This window comes from Rhinolophus sinicus, chromosome 16 (genome assembly GCF_057876585.1).
Source record: "Rhinolophus sinicus isolate RSI-liver-muscle chromosome 16, RSI-T2T, whole genome shotgun sequence".
In the NCBI taxonomy this organism is placed as follows: domain Eukaryota; kingdom Metazoa; phylum Chordata; class Mammalia; order Chiroptera; family Rhinolophidae; genus Rhinolophus; species Rhinolophus sinicus.
Window position 1 is genome coordinate 116,159,703 of NC_142516.1, and position 26,195 is coordinate 116,185,897.

The 26,195-nt window shown below is 36.8% G+C and overlaps 1 protein-coding gene across 6 annotated transcripts in view; it reads left to right on the top strand.

Annotated features, from left to right (window-relative positions):
* The first annotated feature begins 77 nt into the window (after nt 1-77).
* Nucleotides 78-26,195, top strand: part of PRIMPOL (primase and DNA directed polymerase) — a 31,418-nt gene continuing 5,300 nt past the window's right edge. For 2 of the 6 annotated variants that reach the window (XR_012495551.2, XM_074329844.2), the window contains exons 1-10: nt 90-622; nt 5,146-5,384; nt 7,471-7,568; nt 8,486-8,615; nt 13,940-14,087; nt 17,926-18,213; nt 20,992-21,151; nt 23,153-23,241; nt 25,005-25,094; nt 25,174-25,282. Coding sequence is in view for 5 of the 6 variants with exons in the window: in XM_074329844.2 (XP_074185945.2) it covers nt 5,205-5,384; nt 7,471-7,568; nt 8,486-8,615; nt 13,940-14,087; nt 17,926-18,213; nt 20,992-21,151; nt 23,153-23,241; nt 25,005-25,094; nt 25,174-25,282 (1,292 nt within the window). In the remaining variant the exon portion in view is untranslated. Of the gene's footprint in view, nt 623-5,145; nt 5,385-7,470; nt 7,569-8,485; nt 8,616-13,939; nt 14,088-17,925; nt 18,214-20,991; nt 21,152-23,152; nt 23,242-25,004; nt 25,095-25,173; nt 25,283-26,195 lie in introns of all 6 variants that reach the window. The other 4 variants (XM_074329843.2, XM_019736194.3, XM_019736190.3 and 1 more) reach the window with 4 other exon arrangements.

The following is a 26,195-nucleotide window of genomic DNA, read 5'->3' on the forward strand; positions in this document are numbered from 1 at the left end:
GGCAGGGCGCTCCGCGCAGACACGTCCCCGCGGCCCCGGCGCGCCCCGCCCCCGCCCCCGTCTTTTCAGGACTGCGACCCGCCGCTGTCTCCCGGGCTCCCCGCCTTCCCTCCCCTGCGCGCCCGAGATCGTCGCCCCAGCCGCTTTCTCATAGGCGCGCGTGCTCCCCGCCCTCCCGCCCGGGACGCCCGCCCCGCGCGCAATTTGAAGACTGAATTCCGGTCTCCATGGGCAAGTCTGGGTTCTGCCAGCTGCTGAAGACCGAGGGGTTTCCACCTACTGCGCGGGTTTCTGGAGGTAAACGGACGGGGACCTGAAGGCCGCCCCGGGCCCCGGGGGCAGAGCAGAGGGAGCCAAGGTCGGGCCTGATGCCCAGTGACCTCCGGGATGAAGGGAAGCGGGCTGCGATCCGCACTGGTAATCTGCTTCCCCTCGGGCGCCCGGAGGCCTTTCCTTAGGTCACCCCAGTTCCCTGTCCCTAAATCAAAAGACTTAACTGCCCCACTGGTTCCTGCCTATTTTGGGTCACGAACTCCTTTCAGACCCTGATGAGACCTATGAATTGTTTTCGCTGGATATACCAACGCTATTGACAACGAAGTTCTGCGTCAAATTTCAAGAGGTTGGTAACATTCTGACAAGTCAGGGACCCCATGATAAGAACAAGACTGCCCCCAACACTTTTGCCTATTGGGGCATAAATCAGGGGCTATAATTTACACACAAATATACCTCGTTATATACCAGGAGTGCCAAAAAAATGTATACACATGACTTGTGGTCATCTTTTGTTACGGGTATATAGTATTATAATTTTAATACAGTTTTTTTCCCTGTCTTAAGATGTGTATGCATTTTTTTGGCACCCTCTGTATGTGGCTCCCATTTGTTGACTGTTTATTCTGTGCTCTTACATTTTCACACTGTTTTCTTATTTTATTCTTCCAACAACCCCTGGAGGTGGGAATTCCAATCCCCACCCGAGCTTAAAAAGGTTAAGTAGTTTACTCTTTTTAAAAGGAGAGTTACAGGGTTGGTTAGAGTGCGAGCTCTCAATGGCAGCGTTGCTGGTTCAATTCCCGCATGGGTGCAACTAGGATTGAAAATGGGGACTGGACTTGGGGCTGGGCTGCGCCCTCCACAACTAGATTGAGGGACAGTGACTTGGAGCTCATGGGCCCTGGAAAGGCGACTGTCCCCCAATATTCCCCAATAAAAAATTTTTAAAAAAAAGTTACAGGAATTAAACTTGGACCCCAGGAATAAAATTTAGGCCTTTCTTAGCCCCTCCCAAATTGAAAGAGGACCGATGTTTGGCAGTCCCTTTTTTTTTGCTGCAGTAAAACTGAAGAATGGGACTTACTCCCAAACCCAAACAGTGGTTCAACGTGCAGTTATAAGGAAGGCAGTTATAAGGAAGGCGCTGGTGTCGTTAAACAAGTCCTGTTATCACACTGTGATACCCAAACCCCTTCCTGTGCTAAACTTTCTTACCAAAATGATACTTCAGTTAAAGCAACAGCAACAGTTTTCTTTTTCTGTGTAAATTATACAAATTTACTTAGTCCAGAGCAGGGGTGTTAAAACTGCTGCCGAAGGCCAACTGCCATTTGCAATCCATTGTTAATTGGCCCGCAGCAAATTCCAAAAATATATTTAGTTTACTAACATGAACCAGGTGAGGCAATATGTACTTCACCTCAAGTGAGTGGCCCGGCTGTTTGTGTATTTTACCGCATATGGCCCTTGGTGAAAACCGTTGAAAAAAGTTTGGACACCCCTGGTCTAGAGAGACTTTGATTATATCAAATAGTTGGCTGAAGGCACTGTCTTCTTAATCTAGTAATTTCTTTTTACAAAGGGTCTCATGGGTCAGAACTTGATCTTGCTCTTGAAGGGGAAGAAATTGGGGAAGGGAAGTGGGGTATTACAGGTGAGAGAAACAGAAAAGAGGGCACTTGGAGTGGCCAGGTGCGGGGACTGGTCATTATCATTCATTTGGTGAGAGGGCTGAACAGTAAGACATAAACTGCATAAGTGGTTTAGGGCTAGATTCTGGAGAGAGTTTGGATTTCTTGAGGTAAACTGTAGTGTGAATTGAGTGATACTCTGAATCATTAATGAGTGCCCCTAGAAAAGTTATTAAAATGGACTTAGGGGTGATTGGTTTGGCAAAGTTAGGCTTTTTGGATAGGAGATCCTGTGGAGATAGTAGAAAGGGGCAACTGGAAAAGAACAGTATGTCTTGTCCTTACAGGAGACTTTTGGAAAATTTAAATATGAGTTACTTCTGTTCAAGCATAGACAGGCAAAGTGAACGGAAGTGGGGAAAAAAAGAAAATTCAGTCAATTCGTTTTATTTAATTCTTTAAGGTGTCATTCATCTGGAATGTAAATTTATATAATAATATTACTGTAAATGAATTTTAATCACATACTTTATTATGTATACTTTAGCAGTGGAAGAAATAGTATAACTGTATTTCAAGAGGCCATAAAAGGGATTAAGAAAACCTTGCCAAATAACGGAACAGTACTAAATACTAGAACTAGAACACATATGCAAGAAAACACAAAATACTGATGAATCCATTCTCAGGGCAAAGGGAGAAGCTGGAGTTGGGGAATAAGAATTGACTTGTGATAAGAAAGAAACCAAGAGAACGGGGCTCGGGCGAGCCATGGCAAGGCAGGTTTCAGATCTCCCTAGAAGCCAGTAATCAGGAAGCATGTGCCCCCTAGTCCAGCTGCTCCTGGGACTCAGGCTATCAGGTGTCAGAGCTGGGCAAGTCTAGGCATAAACCTAGGGAAACCAGAGCTACTTAAGTTGGCTTTCTGAGTCATCTCTCCACGTCCATCCCCACCTCCCCCTCTCTGAAAGGACTAAGCCAGCCTTTTTTCTAGCCTGACCCCTTTTACTTGTAAAATCAGTATCAAACAAGGTTAAATAAAGATTCTGGTGCAATGTTTAGAAATAAACAATAGGCCTACTATTTTAAAATTACAATACATATTTTTCTTTGGAACTTGGAAACTGTTACCAAAAATCGGTAGTTTCCCTATGTGGAAAGGGGTTTTTGATGTACGGTTATATAGAAGAAAGAACTCTTTCCCCACCAGGAATTGAAAGCATTTCTGGAGGATAAGGGCTGAGGAATACAGATGAATTCCTGTTCTCCATTTCCTTTGCTTTTGTCATTCAGCCCTCCCGCTGGAACACTCCAAGCACCAGTTGTCCTCTAACCCTCAATCCAGCTGTTAAAAATTTCAAACTGTGTAAAGACCATGAGAGCATAATAGATATTGAACTTTTTCTCTCTCTTGACATTCATGGTTTTCTCAGATCCACTGTGACTCCATGACTGTCACGTATGACTCACTTCCATGGTCATAACAATATTTTTACAAAATCTAAAAAAAATTTCCTGATGTCATTGTCACTAAGTGAAGATCCACATAGTTAGTCCTAGTCAGTTATTAGATACTGGAGCTAAAATTCACATCTGATTGCATTCTGTGTTTATTTTCTTCATTAAGTAATCAGTGGGCTTTATTAAAAGTTAATAAATTTCATAGGAAAAAAAGTCAGTTTCTCCCAATTAGATTGTCTAGATGTAGGGAATTTTTATCTTTATGTGAAGCAGATTAAAGTGAATTGAAGACTCAGAATCTAGCAATAAAGGGCTGTATCACTTTGTACTGAAAAATTAAAGCAGTTGTATTAAAAGTTGCCCCATCTCTTCAGTCGAATGAAATTACATTCCTTTCGTAAGTGTATCTGTTAGGAAATTTATGTTGACACCTTTAGAATCATATTTGTTTCTTGGTTTGTAATTTATAATTTTCATGTGGATTAGGTGTAACAGAGAAGAAGCTTAAGTCTGTTATAGTTGAGATCTATGGATAATATGCCTTTATTTCTAGCCATGTCATGGCATTCCTATCCTCTCAATCTTTTAAGGATATTTTTCCGTTCAGGGAGTATATATCATTTGCCAGTGAGTTTGTGTTGTCACAGAGTTTTCTGCTAAAATTCCAGAGAATATTTATCAACTTGATAAGTGCAAGTACTGGAAAGACATTGCCAAAGGTAAATAGGAATTTTACCCTCAAATGCTTTAGTATGTATTATTATTTCACTTAAAAAAACTAACGTATCTGTTTTCTACGTAGATATATTATGACATAGAAGATATTAATGAAGAGGGAAACTCAGTTATTGGTTATTTCTGTGTAAAAACCAGGCCAAAACTTACTGGCTTAAAAAAACAAACAAAACCACCAATTCTTTTTCTTATAGTTTTGTGGGTTGGCTGAGCAGTTCTTTGGCAGATCTCACCTGAACTAACTCAGGCTTACTCTATTGAATTCAGATGATGGTTGGATGATCCAAAATGGCTTAACTCACAAATCTGAAATAGTTGGTGCTGGCTGTTAGCTGACGTACCTTGGTTCTTCTCCAGATGGCTTTTATCCTCTATGGGGCCCAGTTATAGCATGACAATCTCAGGGAAGGTGTCCAAGATAGCCAAATCCAATGCAAAAGCACTTATTAAATGTCTCCTTGTTTCCCATTTGTCAGTGTGACATGGTCCAAGCAAGTCACCTGGGCAAACCCAGACTCAGTATGGGAGTGGGTTTAATGGCATCTCCTGATGAGAGGAATGGCTAAGAACTTATGGCCATTTTTTTTAATCTACAATAAAAGCCTTCCCCCTTCTAAAATCTCAGAAATTTCCCCCCCATTCTTCTAAAAACCAATCCTTTTTCCCTTGGAAAGCTTTTCCCCCTTCTTCTGAAAACCTATCCTTTTCCTTTGTAAGTAAACCATAATCCCAAATTGGAAAAGTGTTACCTGGCCCCTTACCTTACGTGGCTAACATGAAAGCATTGTATGCAAACAAAAACATGTCATCAATAAACAAGTGTTAAAATACAATCATTCACATCAACTTACTATAAAAATACAGTCATTAAATTAACAGACATAGTTAAGATTTATTTATTCCTTTTTTAATTCATACTCATGGTTACCATCGACACCCCGAACTAAAACTAGCTAATACTGTAATTCTCTTTCATCTGAAATTTTACTAAACAAAATATATTCTAAACAAAGACACTGATGTCCTTTGTTTGTTTTAGTATTAATTGATAGAAATCTTACATGGGATAAGATTCAGCCCCCCCACACTTCTGAACCAATGAAGAGAAAATGGGAAGCAAAACTGAAGCGAATTGAAGAACGAGCATCTCACTACGAGAGGAAACCACTGTGCTCAGTGTACAGACCCAGGCTGTCCCAGCCAGAAGAACCACCCTCCATTTGGAAACTATTTCCTCGGCAAACTCAAGCTTTTAATTTTGTTAAAAACTGTAAAGAGGTAATATTCTCATCTATTTTTTTTTAGAGCTACTATAACTTAAGATTTCTTAGAAAAACCAAAACCAATTGTTTGTCTTTATTTCAGGCCACATACCCTACCAAAAGAATTTAATTCCATTCTTAATATCACACTATTTAGGAAACAAATATCCCTATGAATCATTAGCCATTTATTTTATATTAGTAATGAAAAAAGCTTGGCATATCTAGTGTGCCAATTAGTTTTTAAAAACTACAGTTAAATGAAGCAATACTTAAAGGAAAAGTAACCATATTCATGGACTGAAAAATAATAGAATAACTAAGGTTTTAAGAGTAGAACTAAAACAATACAGAAATATGAGGACATGAATGAGTGGAGTAGGAGATTTTTAAGGACAAAATTAGGCAAAGGAGAATTGAATGTAAATAGGAAGTGAGAATATCTCAAATATTATAGTTAAGATTTAATAAGCTCTAAAACTTAAATCACAGTGAAAAGCACATATGTATTTATCATTCTACTGTCTCTTTTTGTGCTTTGAAGTAGTAGAGTGGATTTATCATAATTTCCAACACATTCAGCAAGTGGGAAGAAGTGCTTGCTACATGCTAGCCTCACAAAGAGTGTGGTGCTCAAAAATAAAAAAGCCTGTGTAATTCACATCATTTGTTTTGGGGCACTGTGGGAAATATAAAGAAGTACAGCTGATCCTTGAACAACATGGGTTTGAATTGTGCAGGTTCCTGGATTTTTTTTCAGTATATACTGTAAATGTATTTTCTTATCTTTATGATTTTTCTTAATAACGTTTTCTCTAGCTTACTTTATTGTAAGAATACAGTACATAATATAGGCATATGTTACAGATATTGTGGGTTTGGTTCAAGACCACAATAAGGTATCTCAGTAAAACTAATTATAATCTTTTTGCTGATGGAGGGGCTTTCCTTCAATCTGTAAAACACACATCTGTGAAGCTCAAAGTAAAGTGCAATAAAACGAGGTATGCCTGTACATATACAAAATATGTGTCAATTGACTGTTTATGTTGTTGATAAGACTTCTAGTCAACAGTAGGCTATTGGTAAAATTTGGGGGCAGTCAAAAGTTATACACGGATTTTTGACTGTGTGAGGGTCAGTGTCCCTACCTCCTGCATTCAAACGTCAACTGTATAATGGAAAGATGCGTATATGATATCTAGCATAAATATATTGTGATTCTGATCATTGTTGCTATATAAAAACTCCAGGTGCTAACAGTTTTTTGGAAGGCCCTTCTTTTCCTAGTAAGGATGAGCTTACTCAGATCTCATAGTGTAGGAAATATGAGAAATCCCTTTCATGCTCATTTTGTGTAAACCAAATTCAGGTATCAGAAATTAAAATACTGATAGAGTAATTTGATCTTGAATTAAATTTCATGAAAATGGAAGTTTAGTTCTTGTATAGGCTCAATAGCTATCTTTAGCTAAGTGGAAACAAAAGAACCTGTGTCTTTTATTGGAAGAAACTCTTTATGGCAGCAGACAGAAACAGTTATAGCAAGTGCTACAGCAATTAATCTTAAGAAGATTCGTTTCTCATAGAAAAGACAATTTATAGTTACTTGTTAAAGGTAAGCATTTTAAAACTTTCTTTAAACTTTTAAGATTAACTTACAAATATTCCATTTAAAAATTGGTTCCCACATATTTTTATGCGTACTAGTGAGTTTATTAATTTTAGCCCAAATCATTTGTAATAATGTTTAAGGAGTTTTAAAAAATAAGGTTAATTTCATAAACTAGTAAATATATTAGGAAGTCAAACTATGATTGAAAAGTGATTTTTCTCCTTTTTTTCTGTTTCTAATTTGGATATTCTAATTATTTCTGCCTTGGACATGTATTACTTGAGTGACTAAAAATAAGTAAGTACAAAATAACTAAATTTTGATTGTCATAGATCTAGTGATTATTATTTTTGTTTTTAATAATACAAATATTCAATTCTAGTTTTTAAAAATTAGAATAGTAAAATTCTCTGAATATTTAATAACTATAGTTGATTTTAGATTTTCATTTTATTAATTTTTAAATATTATTTTTGATCTTATAAAGGATGTTCATGTATTTGCTTTGGAATGCAAAGTGGGCAGTGGACAACGTATTTACCTTGTAACAACGTATGTTCAACTTTGGTTTTATTATAAATCCCGGTAAGTAGTTTGTAAAGGACAACACATTAACGTTACATTTCCTTCTTCTAGTAGTATTTGTGAAGTTAATTCAGGCTGAATTGGCTTTGATAGTTTCCAATCACATAATTAGTTACTCCTTTATTATGAGACTAGAATTCTGGAGCTTCCTTGACATAGCAACATTGAATTATCTCCCCAGGTGTTGGGAGAAAAAAATTGTGTGTGTGTTTTGAGTTCCTATACTACCTGTGCCACATCATGACACAATTCCCCCACCACTTTTCCTTGTTCAAATGACTACAAGCCTTGTATTTGTGTAGAATGCCATCCAAATTATATTAGCACAGCTTATTATTAAGTCAGTAGCATCTGTTCTAAATTATACTGTGTTAAAGTCATAACTTTTGATGCCAGCAAGAATGTAACTGCAGTGTGAGCATTGAAAGCTCACTGAAGTCAGGTTATTCTGAATACGTTTTTAACTAATTTTTAAAATATATTACCAAATGAAATTATGAAAATGAAAAATTTTCGTAAAAACATTCATGGAATCCCAAGAATATGTGATTCTGGGATCCCAGTTTGAGAAAGTTCGTTTCTCAAAATTTGCTTCATGGTGACACCAAAAACAAATGTAGAAGTGTTATATAATATCAAAATCAGTTGTGAATAAACAACAGTATGAAGTTGACCACGTTTTTCAGTTAAATAACATTACAGAATATGATTGTTACATCTTGTTTGATACTATGTTACATAATGTCACATACTAAGACACATAAACCTAGGGCACTTATTCGTGTTATCATGTCTTCACTATGTCATAGTTATGTTGTTAAATCACAGTTAATACAGTATCTTGAAATATAAGATTAAGTTCTGTGACTTAAAAGGTATAAGATATAAACCTAACAATCATGAATTTTTCAATTCAGAAAAAATCTCTTACACTGCTATGAAGTCATTCCTGAAAATGCTGTGTGCAAGCTCTATTTTGATTTGGAATTTAATAAAGTTGCCAATCCAAAAGCTGATGGAAAAATGATGGTTGCATTACTCATTGAGGTAAATTACAAACTCAGGTGTTTTTTTTTTCCTGATACTGATCTGTATGTCTCTTTATTCACTCATTCATTCAAGTGAATCCAGCCTATGTAATATATAGGTCCTGTGTTTCTCCTCCTGTTTCTTGTTACTCTTTTTGACTTTTATTTCTTAATAGCACATCTTTGAGTAAACTTCTAAAAAGGAGAAATGTTTATTTATGTTAATATATTTTGTAATATTACTGTAGCTCATAAAAAAAGCTTTGAGAAAGCTAGAAGGTGGGGAATTTTCTTTCTTAATTACACTCGTATATTAATTCTCTGACTTACGCTACAAGTAGCTGCCTCTGATAAAGATTAGGCAAAGTAATTTCTACTGTGAAAATTGGGTATTGAGATGAACTTTTAAGAAAACTGATAAAATAATAGTCTCTGAATTTTTGAGCTGGCAGGAATTTTGGAAATTATTTTATCTTGCACCGTTTGATATTGTGATTCATAAGAAATATAAATTTGATCGTTTAGGTGACCAAAATATTTTTCATATATATTTGGTCCTCCTCCATTTGGTCCTTCTCATGTATATTTGGTTCTCCTGTTCTTGGCTCACAACTCCCCAAACCCTTGGAATTTCTTAAGTGTTGAGAGTGATAAAGATGTTTTCTGTTACGTGAATGAAGTGACTTTTGGAAATGCCAAAGGTTGGGAGCTGGTTGCTCAGAGAACCAGCTGTTGATCTAGGTTAGAGGTTTGGAACTTTCAGTCTTTGTGTCCCCTCACCCCACCCGCACCCTCTGGGGAGAGGAAAGGGGTTGGAGAGTGAGTTCAATTGCCAGTGACTAATTATTTAGTCAATTATTTCTATGTAGTGGGGCCTCCTTAAAAACTCAAAAGGCCCCGATTCAGAGAGCTTCCCGGTTAGTGAACACATGGGGGAGCTGGGAGAGTGGCATGCCAGAACAGGGCATGGAAGCTTCATGTCCTTCCAACATACCTTGCCCCAGGTATCTCTTCCATACGGCTGTTCCTGAGTTACATCATTTTATAATAAATCGTTTATCTAGGAAATAAATGGGTTTTCCAGAGTTCTCTGAGCTTTTCTAGCAAATTACAGTCATGCACTGCTTAATGATGGGGATATGTTCTGAGAAATGCATTGATAGGCGATTTTGTTATGTGAACATTTATAGAGTGTGCCTACACAAACCTAGAGGGTATATCCTACTACACACATGGGCTAGATGGTGTAGTCTGTGGCTCCGAGAATACAAGCCTGTGCAGCGTGGTGCTGTACAAAACAACACGAGCTTAAGTCAACCACAAGGAAAATGATGCAATGGAGAGATGCAGTAAACAAGAGATGTATGCGGCTGCTGCTGATGTAACATGGCTTGCTATTTTACAGGAACCTTTTTTTTTTTCATAAGTAGAAAGAGTACATTCTAAAATGACAATTAAAAAGCATAGTACAGTAAATACATACACCAGTAACAGTTGTGTATCACATCGTGTATTATGCACCGCATGGAATTCTATGTGCCATACTTTTATATGACTGGCTGCATAGTGGGTTTGCTTACACCAGCATCACCTCATTGACATGAGCAATGGGTTGCACTGCGGCTGTGATGTCACCAGGTAAAAGGAATTTTTTGGCTCCATTATCATCTTATGGGACCACTGTCATATTTGTGGTCTGTTGTCGACAGAATCATTGTTCTGTGGTGCATGACTAATCACACCCAAGAAGGGGATTGTGGGAACCTCTGATTTATAGCCAGTGGGTCAGAAGCACAGGCAACAACCTGGGTTTGTGATTGGCGTCCTGAGTTGGAGGGGGTCATTGGAACCTCCAGTTTGTAGCTGGTTGGTCAGAAGCACAGGTGACAACCTGAGCCTGGGACTAGCACCTCTAGTGGAGGGTGGTCTTGTAGGACTGAGTTCTTCTTTACCTGTGGAATATGATTCTACCTCTGGGTAAATACTGTCAGACTTGAGTTCTCGGACATTCTGCTGGTGTTTTAGAATTGTGTATTGGTGTGGTGAAGCCTCCACACACATGCACACGGGAATTGGGTCCAGGAACCCCTTTCACACTCTCATAAACTAGGTAACTAAGGAGTAGAGACACTTAATTTTTACGCAAGGTACTATACCTAGTTAATGGCAAACCTTGATCTAGAAACAGAATCATCACTGTTGTTAACAAAGAGAAAAGAGTGTAGTTCTATTGTATAGATTTGATTTAGCAGCGTCGACCAGGAAGTTGCGAACAAAAGGAATAGTATGGGATGATGCAACTAAGCTCTGTTCAGTTTGTTTATAAAATCTTTTAAGATTGTACAACTTAATGCATTAAGTTGTATTAAAATTATATCGATTATTTTTTGGCCTCAGAGTAGGTATTAACATTTATTGATTATTCTTTCTTTTAGATGTTAACTGTAGCCTCATTTTATAACTTTAAAAGTATGTCCAAATTCAAATGTTTTGGTAAAGAATATCTGATTATGTTGGATCTTTATGTGTTTTATTTTAAATTCATTTGAAAAATGTATGCAAATACTATTTTTAGAAAATGTTAGCTTTCTCCTGGCTTTGAAGCAGAAGAAACATACATAAGTCTTCCTATCCCCCAAAAAGCAATAACAGCAAAAAGTTATATTTTTCTTAAAATAGCCATTGGGCCCTTAAAAATAAATTTAAATATTTTATTTCATTATAATTAGTAAATTGTGTTTAATTTTTAACCTTAATTATGTATTTAATAATTCATAGATATTGACTTTTTTCTGGTGTATGATACACTTCTATAGTCAAAGGTAAGATTTATTGTGTAGACTCTATGTGACCTACATTCTGTGAGATTCATAGATTTTCACTGGCACTTTAATATGGTAATACCTTTAATGAAGAAGTACCACATTGTATTAGAAACGAGAAATGTCCCTAATGGAATCAACACCAATGCAAATCCCATTTGTAACATGGATTAATAAGCACAGGTGTGATGACGATCACAGATTTTAAAAGCTTTTTCCTCCTGATTCTTTGTACAGTCTTATCCAGATTAGTCTTGAACAACCAATCTACATCAGTAAAAGTTGGAGAGAGTTGTAGAAATATGAGTTTAAAATTATACAGCTAAGATTTTGATTTAACATGTTTGCCATGTTGGTAGAAGAGTCATTAGGATGACTTTTATTTACTATAACCTTCATAAATGATTATATTGAAGTTAATTTTCATTTGTTACTTTGTTGGTAGCAGGTACATAATCCAGCAACTGTATTTCCTTAGTCTCTGTGTGAGGAGGTATCAATTAGGTTAGCTCTTACATTAATTTAACAGATGGTTAATAAATAACTGGCTAATAATTACTAGTGATAATATATATTGCCCTTTGATTCAGTGACTTCACTGACAAAGTTCAGATTGCCACTTCCACCAAATGGAATGAATCCTGGTGCTAAAGCCTTTTATAAAACTAAGTTGACAGGTAACATTGCTCAAATAGTCATACACTTTTAACTTCTGGATTTTACAACTTAAATATTTAAATAACTTAATATTTTATTTAAAGTTTAACTTGGGCAGGAAAACATTGTAGGTAATAAAAGTAATCATAATTTCCTGACTTATTACACTTATTCTGTATACCTCCAAAAAGTCTAAAACTAGACTTTATTCATTTATAAAAAGTTTTTCAGCCTCTACGAAGTGTAACTGTCTAGGCACTAGGAATATAATGGTTAGACCAAAGAGACATGATTTCTGCCTTCATAGAATTTGTAGTCTAATGGAGGAAAATAAATGAGGATAGATTTAGCTGCTGTAATAAAGAACTAAAATTAAAGTGGCTTAAACAAGATAGAAATTTATTTCTCCGTCATGTACTATCTGGATATGGCTCCATTATAGTAGGGACTAGGCTTGTTGCTTTGCTGTTCCTAACATGTTGCTCTTATTTACATTGTCTGAGATGGCTGACCATCCCTATGTCCACCTTCTAGTTAGTAGAAAGTGGGGGAGGGGCATGTCCCTTGTCTTTAAGAGTATAACTTAGAAGTGGCATAGTTACTTTTCCTTTTGCTCCACATCCCTTTGGCCAGAACTTAGTCACATGGCCACACTTTACTGCAAGGGAGTATGGGAAATGTGGCCTTTATTCTGGACGGGCTTGTACCTAGGTAATCATCAGGGTTCCATTTCCACAGAAGCAGGAGAGAACGGATAGTGAGGTATAGCCTCTGTAATATAGGGGAGACAGTTGTCAAAATAATCACACAAACTAACGTAAAATTGTCGCTGTGTGAGTACTACAAATAGAGAGTTTATAGGGGGAATTTGACGTAGATAGGGAAATTGAGGAAGCCTTTTCTGAGAAAGAGAATATACTGAAGAAGAGTAAGATCAGAGAGCATGGGGAGGGGTGGTGGTAGGCGAGTGTGCTATAATAATGCCAAACAACATTAATAAATATAATTTATACCATAACTAACAGGTTTCTAAGTGCTTGGCAGTTTACAAACATTTTTGCTAATCTCAAGGTTACCCTGCATTGTAGTTCTTAGTAAGTTTGTTTTGCAAATGAGAAGACTGAAACTTCAAGAGAAGTGACTTTCCTATGGCTGTACAGCTTTTGAGCGGTTATATGTGCCAAGCACTGTGCTAACTCTTTCTCATTTTCAATTTTACTCTCACAACATCCCAAAAGTTAGGTCCTAATATCCCATTTTGCAGTTGAGGAAGGTAAGGTTTGGACTTGACCAAAGTCACAGAGCTAGTAAATGGCAAAGCCAGAACTCAAACCTATATTTTTCTGACTCCAAATCTTGTGCTCCTAACCCAAGCTTGCTGCCTTCCAATAATGCGTACCTGCCTTCAATATCAGCATCCTCTACCCCCAAAGGCCGTATTCTTGGAGGTAGATTTGGGTTCGATACGCTTAAGGAACTTTCTGAAAACGGAAATTATAAACAATAGGATTAATGACTTTTAACTCATACATGATACTTAAATAGATGCTTACAAGAAATATTTTTATTTTGATTTTAGAGGAGATTAATGTATCAGGTAAATCGTTCAACTTCTAAGAGGACTTTAATCCTCAGAGCCTAAGAATTTTTTAACATAAACTTGTAAAATAATTTAAATATGTATGTTTCAATACATAAGTAAGTTGGTAAAATTATATAATAAATATTCTGATACTAAGTCAAAATAAAAAACGAGTTATACTTAATTATACCAAGATATTTGAATTGTGCTTAGGGAAAAATTTTAAAACAAAAACAAATTTAAAAATATTAATTATTTATTTCGTTTTACTTGTGTTTTTAGCATGTTTGTAAATCACTTCAAGAGTTATATGGAGTTAATTGTTCAGCTGAAGATGTTCTCAACTTGGATTCTAGCACTGATGAAAAATTTAGCCGCCATTTAATATTTCAACTCCATGATGTGGCATTTAAAGATAACATTCATGTTGGTAAGTTGTTTTTTAAAAAGTCATGGAGTTATATTAAAAGCTCATATTTTCCTTTTTTTTCTTAAGTTTTATAAGTGTTTGTCAGGTTTTATGGTTGTTAACCTATCCTAAAAAAGTAAACATGATTTTTCACATTTTCAGGATTTGCCTTTAGTTCTAGACCTGTGTTCCTGTTCTAGGCACATCTTAAACACATCAGCCGACACAGGGCCTTCTTGGTATTAGTGCCTCTTGCTGTAGCTACTGTGATGGCCATGCGTGCTTTGGCTCTGGTTTCTGCTCCAGTAGGAGTCATTGCTGAAGTTTCCTGGTTAACACGTGAGAGGCTTAATTCACGTCTTATCTCTGATACCTCAGAGCTGGATTTCTGACTTTCTCACTCAGCCTTAGCTTTTTGTACATGAGACCGGGGCTTGGTTTCCAGGCCACATCCAGGAAGGCTTATTTACTGTTAAAGACCAAACCTTAGGGTTCAGAAGGAGTCTAGACGTGTATGCCTGAAAATGAAACCAGAGTATTTGTGTTCCCAGACTAGAAATTTAGAGATAAGAGTCTCAAGTATAAAAGGAAGTCAATCTAAAGGGGAACAAATACGCAGAACGGGAACACCAAAAACCAACCAAGATCTAAATAGAGGTCAGAATCCTGAGTGTTTATCAAAGCATGGGTAGATCAGTATTTCTAAGTTCAAACAGCAGATCATTGACTGAAGTTCAAGTAACAGGTAATCCATTTCAGAACTACAGGCGCCTGACAATTTTAAGGGTACCTAGGGTAAAAGACATCATATAGTCACTAACGCACTGGCATAAAAGTCAGGCACCTAGTGTGCTATGTACCTAGGTAGGGCTCCTTATTATCTCCCTGTTTTCTGTTAGCCTAGTTGGACATTTTCCCTCTGGTCTCTTTATTTTATCTGTTAGATATTAGTATTTGTAGGATCCACCCTTGTCCCTCCGTTCATTCTATCTGTAACCTTGATGGTCATCTACTGTCATGGCTTTGATTACCATCTATGTGTTGAAGACTCAAATCTTTATCTTCAGCCAAGATTGTTCTCGACACCAGACCCATTCAGCCAACTGCCTCCCCACACAGACACTCATGTCCTAGACAAGACTCATCTTTTCCCTAAAACTAGCTGTTTTTCCTGTGATACATATATCAGTGAGTGGTACCACCATCCACTCAATTACCCAAGTGTAGGTGTCATCTTTCACCGCTGTGGAAGTCTCTCAGTTTACTTATGTAATGAGCTAGCTAGTGATCTGATTATATCACTTGAGTGCCTCAAACCCTTAAAGATTACTCATTGCCTTCAGGACAGAATCCAGATGTCTTAGTTTGCACAGTGAGGCCCACTGTGCTCTAACCTCGTCTCTCACCTCTCTGCTCTTCTCACTCTACCCTTTACTTAGCTCCCACTGGGGCCACATTTGCTCTAGTCCCTGAGTCTTTGCACTTTTTGATGCTCCTGTCTGAATGGACATGCCTCCAATTCACCTGGTCTGTTAAGACTCAGTGTAGAAGCCATTTCTGTCAAACCCTAAAACTTAGGTATTTGCTCTTGATTGCACAGAGTCATCCATGTTTATTGTGTCAGCATTCACCACTTCCTGAGGTTATTTCCCATTTTGTTTGTTTATTCCACTTAATGTTTCTTTCGGGCAGGGACTGTTTCTTATTCACTGTTGTACTTCCAGAGCGTATCACACAATAATATCTTTATCAATAATATTAATAATGTAACAGTAGCAGGAACAGCAGTAATGAGCACAAGTAGACATTTAATAAATATTTGTTGAATGAATGATTGAATGAATATTAAGTGGGCTCTGCTGGCAGGGCGTGGAAGAAGAGTCCTAAGCGAGATAGTTCTTTGATTCCTATTCACGCCTCATAGTTTGCTCTGTGACTCCTACCACAAGGCTGAAAATTGGGATTTGTTGCTGGGGAAGAAGGGGAGAATAGAAATTTGTCAGATAATTAGCAATTTCTGCTACATAGATCTTCTGAAAGCAGAGGCATTCACGCTGGGCTTGAAATAAAATTCCATCATGTAGACAAAGTGAAGAAAGGCTTTACTGTGAGGACAGCATAAGCGCAGGTATAGAGACGGGGTGTATGAGTAATCTGGGGCGCACTGGCGGCGTCGTATGGCTAGCGGAGGAGACATAATCAGACCTGATGAATGAGATGCTATGAGGGCTCTTGTCTCCGAAATTATGAACTGCTAGGGCTAGAGATGCAGGGATTGTGAAATAGTCCAAATTTTCCCCATCAGTTCCTCTCCTTCAGTGTATCTCTTGGTGACATTTCTAGTTGTTAGCCTTTCAGAAAGGGGAATTAGGGTAAGGGCATGAGATCATAGAATGTTAGCAAAATGTATACATTTGATCTGCCTAAAATACTCGTCTGCCAACCTGCGATAGGACCTGAAACTTCTATGATTGATACATTCTTTTGAGTTATTCCCAGCCAATAAAGTTGTCCCCGTATTAACGATGAGGTGAGAGTGATGAGATTGGGAAAGGGACACAGAAAGCAGAGGTTGGTGAGAGCCTGTGTTAGTACTGATGCGTTATACTGTCCCATCCTGGCCATGTTAGCTCCCTGCCAAAGATCAAAGGTCTGCAGCTGCCTGTGCAGCTGGTTCTACAACCATCGCTTCACTTCCCTTATCACCTAGTAGGAGTAATTTTACATTTCCAGGAAAAATGAACTTTATCAATTTATATTTGTATTGCTTTGTTGTCCTTTGATATATCATGATTTCTTTTCACTCAGTGTTTACCATTCCAGTTATTTCTCATTCCAGAAATAACCATGTGTATATATCATTGCAAGGATCAAATGCTTTTGCTTTCATTTTGATATTTGGTGTCTTGTAAGATAGTGGATTTGTTTCTTTGAGTAAGGAAGTAATTAAGTCTCATTTAGAGAAAGATTTTTAAATGTAGAACACATATATCTTATGACTTAAGGGTTCATGCTACCTAGTAAATAAAGTGAGAAACCCAGACCATCCCAGTGTTAAAGATTAAAATTAAACTTTCGTCGTACATGAAGCAACTTAACAAAATCATTACTTGATTTTATGGTATAAATAATATATGAGAGTTTAAAGAAGTTCCAGCTTGTCATGGTGTTTTCTTGGTAAAGATAAGACCACTGCTATTTAGAGCTCTTAGAAGAAATGTTGAAACACAACAAATGTATTTAATTGCTTTACTTCTGGACTTTGGTTATAAGGCCACAGCCCATCTCGGGGCCAGCTGTAGGGACAGGCAACAGGAGCATCAGCTTTGAAACTGGTGGCTGTGAATGTCCGCATTCTTAGGGTAAAGTAGAGAAAAAAAGCTCTTGAGAAATTTGCTGACATTCTGATTGAAGGAGAATATGGCAGAGATTCTCTCAGTGTTTCTGTGCAGCACTGTTTACTCATATAAGCATTTCATTCTTTAATCATTGATTGTGAAGATAAATTTTACTCAATTTGTATTAATAGAAGTAGTGGGTTTGTTTTTTGGTGACAGTACATTGGGGTCAGGCTCATACTAGCAACATTGACACATCTTCTCAAATTAAATGTCCCTTCTAAGATGGTTTGTTTACAAGTGACACCAAACTCCTGTGTCAATGGGAATTAAAGTAAAAGTTTGCATAAGAGGAAGGAAGTAACAGCAGAGGCATGTAACAACACAGTTTTAAAACCGGAAATCAAAAACAAGAAGCCTTACAATGTAAAATTGTCATGTGTAGATTTGTGCCTAGATCTTAAGTTATAGTTTATGGAAAAAAAAGAATTAGATAAATCATTTTTTTTTTTTTCCCTTAGGAAATTTTGTGAGAAAAATTTTGCAGCCTGCTTTTCAATTAATTGCCAGTGAAGATGATGATGGGATTCCAGAGACAACAGGGCATGGATTTTCCCATTTTTCTGAAACAGCAATTAAACAAGGAATTTCCTTCAGTAAAATGTCCACAGATAAGGCTATAGGAGAGAGCTGGACATTGAATTCAAAGAAGCCGGAGAGGCTGGGATCAGCTGAGCAAAGCAGTCGTGATCTTTCATTTTTAGTTGTGAAGAACACCACAGGGGAAAAGCATCTTTTTGTCGATCTAGGTAAGTAACATGAAACAGTTCTCTGTCAGACTGTCCTGTGTACTTCTGTGAGAGACTAGTCAGTGCCCACTTGTCATCTTAGGATTCTTGCTACCACCGCTGCTGCACAGGATATGGTCACCAGCGCAGTCACCACTGGATGTGGTCAGTGAGCTCAGGTACTGAAAATCTACCAGGTTTCTGCTCAGGGCTCACAGGGAAGACCCCGTGGGACATAAGTAAGCACCAGGCTGGCTGAGGGCCAGAAGGCACTGGTTGTGGCTGGCTTCTGCTCTGACATTTCGCAAGGATTCGAATCAAGGAAGTTTTGACAGAGGACCAGCACTCTCCAACACTGCTGAGCAGTTTAATCAGATGACATAGATTTTAAAAACAGACAGTATAAATGGCATTTTTACATGGCAAAATAAGGCTGGAGTTTTCTACACTGACGAGCTTTGCGGTAGTGGCAGGGGCCATTTCCCAGCTTTCCTACTGCAATCAAACTGGTGGCTTCTTCAGCCATGCTGTCTTCTGCTTTGTTTGCTTCTGGTCCCTGGAAAAGTACTGGGCAAAAAGTACTGGTTAGGTAATACGCAGGCCAATCAGGACGCTTGAATCCAACCAGCTTTGGGTTCAGCTTTTTTGGAAATGTCTGGGCTTCCTACATCAGTATGTCTATTTTCTTCTCCGGGTTAGGGAAGTTTTCAGTCATTATTTCATCAAATAAGTTTTCTCCCCTTCCTTGCTCCTTCTTCTGGGACTCCTATCATGCAAATGTTAGTCCGTGATGTCCTCCCATAAGTCCCTTAGGCTATCTTCACTTTTTTCATTCTTTTCCCTTTTTGCTGTTCTGGGTGATTTTCTCTGCCTTTCGAGTTCACCAATTCTCTCTTCTCCATCTAGTTTGCTGTTGAATCCTCTTAGTGTGTCATTAACTTACTGTATTCTTTAGCCCTATGACTTCTGTTTGGTAATTTCTTATATTTTCTATCTCTTTGTTAAAGTTCTTACTGTGTTCATCCATTCTTCTCAGGAGTTCAGTGAGCATCTTTATGACCATAACTTTGAACTGTTTGTCAGGTAAATTACTTAATTCCATTTCAGGAAGGTTTTTTTCTTAAGTTTCATCTTGTTCTTTTGTTTGGAATGTATTCTTTTGTCTCCTCATTGACTTGACTCTCTGTTGGTTTATGCGTTATATGAAACAGCCACATCTCCCAATCTTGAAGGGTCCGCTTTGTATAAGGAGAAACCTTATTATTCAACTCTGCCCTAGCTTCTGATAGTCTCACAAACCTTTGTGATTGTCCAAGCAGGCTATTTTTAATAGTTCCCAGTATTTTCAGGTGTGCCAAGAATAATCAGTGTCACAAAGGTGGGCATCTCAGTTAGCACCTAGATTCACGCCAATTAGAATCCAGCCCCTTAGGCTGCAGCTTTTAAAGAGTGCAAATATACACAGTCCTGTGGGACTGGAAGTGTAAGCCCCAGTGGCCACCAGAGCCAGGCAATCTGGAGGTGTTTCCTGAGCAGCAGTAGCAAAAATTGGGGCGAGGGTGTAAGCTGCTTTCCAGGACATACTGGTGAGCTGTAGTGAGGTAGAGGGAGAGTGCAAAGCTAGCGTCCCCTGGCCTACGTTCCCTGAGGGTAGCTTTGTAGCCGCTAAGTGTGTGCCAAACCCGAAGCCGGTCACAAAGGGCAAAGCTCGAAGACAAGCAGTTAAGCCTCTTCCACAGAAAGGCTGGGGGTGTGTTTCACTTTGCTCTCTGTGCTGTGTCCTGTGGGTGGTAGCTTGCCAAGAACTGTCTCTCCACTTGTTACAGCCCTGTAGCACCCAGGAATGCAAGGTGATCAAGGGGTATCCCCTGAGTGGGAAACTGGGGCACCAGATGTGTGTAGATGCTCCCCTCTGGGAGATACTGGAATATAACAGAGAGAGAAAGCAGAGAGGGAGTACACAGATGGCAGTGGTAAAGAAGGAAAGAAGGAAAACAGGAAAAAGAAAAGATGGTGCCCACCACCTTTAGCAAGACAAGATGAAAGCATGGAAGATGGCACATGTTGAAAAGAAAAAAAAGGGGGCCCATTGGTTTTAGCAAGGCGGAGGTTAGCAGGAAGATGGCACCGACCAGTGTCGTTCCCAAAGAATATTTCAGCAGGCCCCCACCCCACAGACCAACACTTCAAAATTAACAAATGGGTTTCTCTCACATAAAGTCTGGGCACTTTTCAAAGGTCTGCTTCTGTGCTGGGGACTGGGGTGGGTGAGTCTGCATGTGAGCTCTTTAAGAACCATTCCTCAGTTTGCCACAGCCTCGTGGGTTTCATGGATGCAAGCCCAGCTGATCTTCAAGGCCAGGTGTTCGGGGGACTCGTCTCTTAGGTGCTGGTCTTAAAAATTGGGGTTCCTAAAATGGGGTATGAACCCTCAGGGAGAAGCTCTGGGTTCCCATTTCCTCCTGATTGTGAGTTGCCATGCCAGCAGTGGGGTTTATGGTGAGATTGTGTTTCAGCCTTTCCTGCCTGCTTTGATGTGGTTTCCCTTTCATTTTCTTTCTGTGAAGGGGACACTGCCAGTTTTTAGATTTTTTTCCCAGAGGAAATTCTTCCATATATAGCTGTAGGTTTGGTATATCTATGGAAAAGGTGAGTTCGGGATCTTTTTCAAGTATGTTGCCATGTTGAATCAGAACCAATTGTTTCTTCTACTAATGCTGTACAAAATTAATATTTGCTGACTATAAAAACGAATCACTGAAAATATGCACTCATTGTTTTATTAATTTTTTGATACAGGAGTTTATACAAGAAATAGAAACTTTCGGCTATATAAATCATCAAAAATAGGAAAGATCGTGGCTTTGGAGGTCGCTGAAGATAACAAATTTTCTCTTACGCAGTCAAATACTTCGAAGGAAAATCAGTATTTCCTCTCTTCTTTGATCAGCAATGTCAGGTATAGTACCAGAATTAAACCACTGTGTACTCATGAAAATTTATTAAGCAGTGAATGGCATTGTATAGTACTAAAATGTGAATTGTGTAAATTCATTCTACCTTAAGAAAAAGAAAATTCTTAGAATTTTAGATTACTGTTTTGTTTATTAACTGAAACATAGTAGTAAAAGTTATTTTCAACTACTTATATTCTCTTTATATTCTTTTACAATTATAGTTTATATTTTTCAATTTTTCTAAAATGATTAATATTTCTATAAAGAAGAAAATAAAAATTAGTTTTACTGCATTTGGAAATATAATTACTGTTAACATTTCATTTTTTTCATATACAGTAGGTGCCAAAAAAATGTATACACCTTTTAAAAAAAGAAAAAAACTGGATTAAGATTGTAATATGTAACCAATAACAAAAGATGAATACAAGTCACATTTGACTTCTGCAATTACACATTGCTACCGTAATTCAGTTCAACTTTGAAAAGTAATACATAGATAACATCTCTTAAAATGTATATACATGTTTTTGGCACCCCCGGTATATGCACATACATGTATGTAACTCCTTTATTCAAAAAAAATTTTTTTGAGGTTATATGGTATGTCACCTGTTTTATCCAGTCAACATTATATCACGAATATTTGCCAAGTTAATAATTTGCTAACAGGTAGTTAGTTATAAATAAAACTTTTAATGCCTGTGTAATTTTATGTTGTACTGATATATTCTAATATGTTTTCAGTTCTATTGTTGACCATATGGGTTTACATGTTTTGATCATTTTAAAAAAGTGTAAAAGATCTTTCAACAGAAATATTTGCCTTCATTCCCCTTGATTCTGGGCTAGCAATTTTTGTTAGTCCAAAACATAAGGATCAGACCAAATTGCCTTGCTAAATTAACTTGCTCTTCCTTTGCCTTCCCTAGATATAATCTTAAAGAGAAATTCCATAGAAATAAAAAACGAAATATTTAGAATACATTACTGCAGGGAAAATTGTGTCTGGATGTTACTTGACCGCGGTTACCTAGCAGGTTGGGAAGATGGGTTGCTTTTCTTCATATATTTTTGGACTGTTTATTTCATACCGTAACTCAGAAGTAATGTCAAAGTTTTAATTTCCTTACCTTCAAAATGGAAATAACATTAACATCTATCTCAGGGAGTTCTTATGAGGATTAAATAAGTTAAAACTATTACGTGTAAAATATTTACAGTAGTGCCTGGCACCTAGTATCTGCTCAGTTAATATTAGTTGTTAGTAGTAGTAGTTTCTGAGATTCTAGAAGTAGTAGGGTAGTAGTGTAAAAATAATGACTGTTGCTGCCCACTGTTGTTGGTACCAGAAAAAGATCACATTCTATCAGGTATGGGGAAAAGCAATGCAATTAGCCTATAATACAGCCTGAAGTACAGGTTATCTCCTGATCACCAAATCTCATTTCTTTTGTATTAATAGTTTCAATATCAATTTCAGTGAAATAGAGTTCTTCTGAATAGGGTTACTTTAATTGTCTTTTTATACCCAAGTAAATATCAGGTAGTTCTCTTGCTTAAATAAAGGCACAATTCTTTACGGTTATGAAGGAATCTTTTTTTTTTTTTTCAATTTAATCCAGTTTCCCCTTTTCTCTCATTCCTCTTTCCTTCTCTTTTCTTCCTATTAGTAACACTTTTAAAATTGTAACAAAATTTTCAAAGGCTCTATATGTTTGGAGACTAGAACTATACTTCATTCTATAGCTTCAGCAATCCTAAAGTCCTTTGATTCACTCTGTAGTTGAGGACAGTATTTTAAATAATCACCAAACTACTCTTTTTATATGGATAGGATTGGTACTTTTATAGGCAAATGTGGCATAAATGTCTTAGAACAATTAGCTGTTGAACAAAGGATTTTAATATGGAACTAGCTGAAATTATTTCCTTTCTGTAGCCTTGTCTCTTTAATTCTAGTATAATATTAATGTGTTTCTTGAACATATTTTCTTCTTCAGATTCTCAGATACTTTACGAATTCTTACATCTGACACATCCCAGAATGAACAAAAACAAGTTGAATATTTTAATAGTACCAGCACTTCAGGTAATTTTAAGAAATTAATTTTCTATGAAAATTTAAGGATACTAAATCTATTTTGCCTTTAAAATCTTAAGTATTTATAACTACTGATCTTTTAAAATGACTAGGTTTCTATCCAGAATGTAAAATGTGTAAAAAAAGATGTTTTTTAAAGCTTATTCCTAATTTTTATTTTATGGTGTTTTTTGAAAAAAATACAAAAATAATATAGATTGTATAAAATAAACACATATTAAAATAAAAAAACTAAAAGTTGTCTTCATTGCTCTGTCCACAATCAAATATGGGTAACCCCGGTTAATAGTTTCTTTTTTAATCAGAAGAGTTTTTCCTACACTTCCAATAATATGGAGAGATTCCTCATTCTTTTAATGACCGCATAGTTTTTCATGAAATCTGTATGTTCTTCATGCTTATACTGAAGAACACATAGGGTTTTTTTCCTAAGATTTCATACATAAGCTTTCCAGTACACATTTTTATACACATATTTTGGGCTATCATTATTTATAATAGTGAAAAACAAAATTTAAGTATACAACAAAATGGGATTGGTTACACACTGTAAAATACTTTAGTCATTTAATTAAATTTATAAAGCCTATATAATGTGGAAAATGTCCATTTATGATTAAGAGAAAAACTAGATTCAAATTATATGTGGGATATGATCACAAGTTTATTAAAAAATATGGATAACGTATTTTCTTACATGTATATTTTCTCCCGATCTAGACATTGATTTGGAGTCTGTCTTTCATTTCTGCTTTAATTTCCAAATTTTCTCCAATTATGTCTGTTACTTTTATAAGTGAAATATAGGCTTTATTTTAAGAAAAGCAGATTATTCTGTCTTTAAAGATTAAATGAGATTTTAAATAATTCCAAATTATTCCAATAGATTCTTAGATACAAAATATAACTGAATGTCAGTGCCCTGCAGCTAAAGACCACAGGAGAACACACGTGTATTGAGCAAGCCATGTATTTCTGGTTGCAGTGATGGAGAGCCACCCAGAGGAACCATGGGATGTCTCAGTAAAAGGGTGTTAGAAAGGACTTACCATAGGATTCAGGCTTGAGTTAGGTGCTTTAAGGAGGGTCCAAGGAAGTGTGGCTTTGTTTTGAATTGGGTGCTATGACGGACAGTTGTATGATTGAATAACTTGATAAATCTTATCTAGAAGGAAGGCAGACTAAAGGCTATAATTGGTAAAGCAGAAGCAGGAGATACTTAGATAAGGGGAGTGATGGTAATTTTTCTGGCTTGGAAAATGTTCGTTTTGTTGGTGTTCAGACATGATTACAGAGTGGTGTTATTTTTGTGTTGAATCATCATGGGCACAGAGTGGCCTTATCTGATGTTGAAGTTCTGTGCAATAGTTTATGATTAGCAGGGGCACACAGGATGAGCTGTGAGTGCCTGGCCTGCTTGTAGCAACACCAAGGGCCTCGCTTATAGTCCTAGGTCAGCTCCTGGATGTAAGGGGCTGCATTTCTCTTCATCAGAATGAAAAAAGCAATTAAAATGATTATAAATGCTTTTTAGGACAATTAATATTTGACTTGAGAAGTCTGAATTTTACCTGCTTCCTTGTAGGGTAACAAGAATCTGTGACTGGCTTAGAAGGCAAATTGCAAAAAAAGGGGGAAAAACCGTAGCGGGGCGTGCAAAACCCCTAATTGTACTAAACAACAATTTAAATCAAAATTTAACTCAACTTCTAGCCATTATTATTTATAATTAATTTTTCTCTTTGTTGCAGTAGAAAACATTGAAGGTTTTCAGGATTCACCCTACCCTGAAATTGATAAATTTGTCCTATCTTTGGTGAATAAAAATGGCATTAAAGGAGGTAAAGATAAAATCATATTCTTTATTAACTGTTATCTGATAGAGTAATAATAGCTTTAGAAACATTATTTACATTTTAGGAATTCGGCGTTGGAATTACTTTTTTCCAGAAGAATTATTGGTTTATGACATTTGTAAATATCGCTGGTGTAGAAACATTGGAAGAGCCCATAAAAGTAACAATATCATGTAAGTAATATTGTTTATTAATGAGTTTTATGTATTTAACCAACATTATATTTTAAATGTTTATAATTTTCAAAGTTGAGAACATAAAACTAACTTTTTATAATTTAGTTATAATTTAATTTGTATTTAGTTTAATTTCAGTATCTTAATTATTATCTTTTTTCTAGCACATATATCTTTCTTCTATTTTATTGAAAAAATGATTCCTTAGTATAATCTTGAGACAACTAAGGTAGAATGCAGTGGGGCTAAACGAAATAAGAGACAGTAGACAGACTGATGAACAAACAATGGAAGTCTGTCTCTCTTTTGTCTGTTGCCATTGGTCCTTGACACTTCATTGAGTCTGAATTGAAACTGAGCAAATTTGGGCAAGAAGGAATCTAGTCAGTGTTGAGTTGGAGTTAAGATTATGTTAACATGCTCAAGACTAAGAATGGTAGAGAAGGGAACCAATATTTATTGAATGCTTCTTGTGTATTCCAGGTCCTGTTTTAGTTTTCTTTAAAATGCTCCTGGCAAAAGGAGAGGAAGTAAAGGATGAAGAAAAACCAGAAACAGAATTTTAAATAATATAAGGATGTGGTCAGACTAGGGATAAAATAGAAACCCAGTAGTTAACAGTTATATGAGAAATTTTGTTGTTTCATATTTAATGTCAAAGCTGAGACTTCTGTATATGAAGTTTATACAGCGTGTGTGCCAGACATGAGAAAATGATCATGAAGCTTTTGCTGGAAAAATAGAAAACATGTTGGGTAGCACGATTCAGTGCTATGCTTATATATGTAGATTAATTCAGCTAAAAAAAAAAAAAAAAAGCTCCAAAAACTACATGCTCAATACACACAGTGTAACATAGAAAAACAAATAAAAAATTACCCATTGTCCCAGAACCAGTGGTAACTATGGT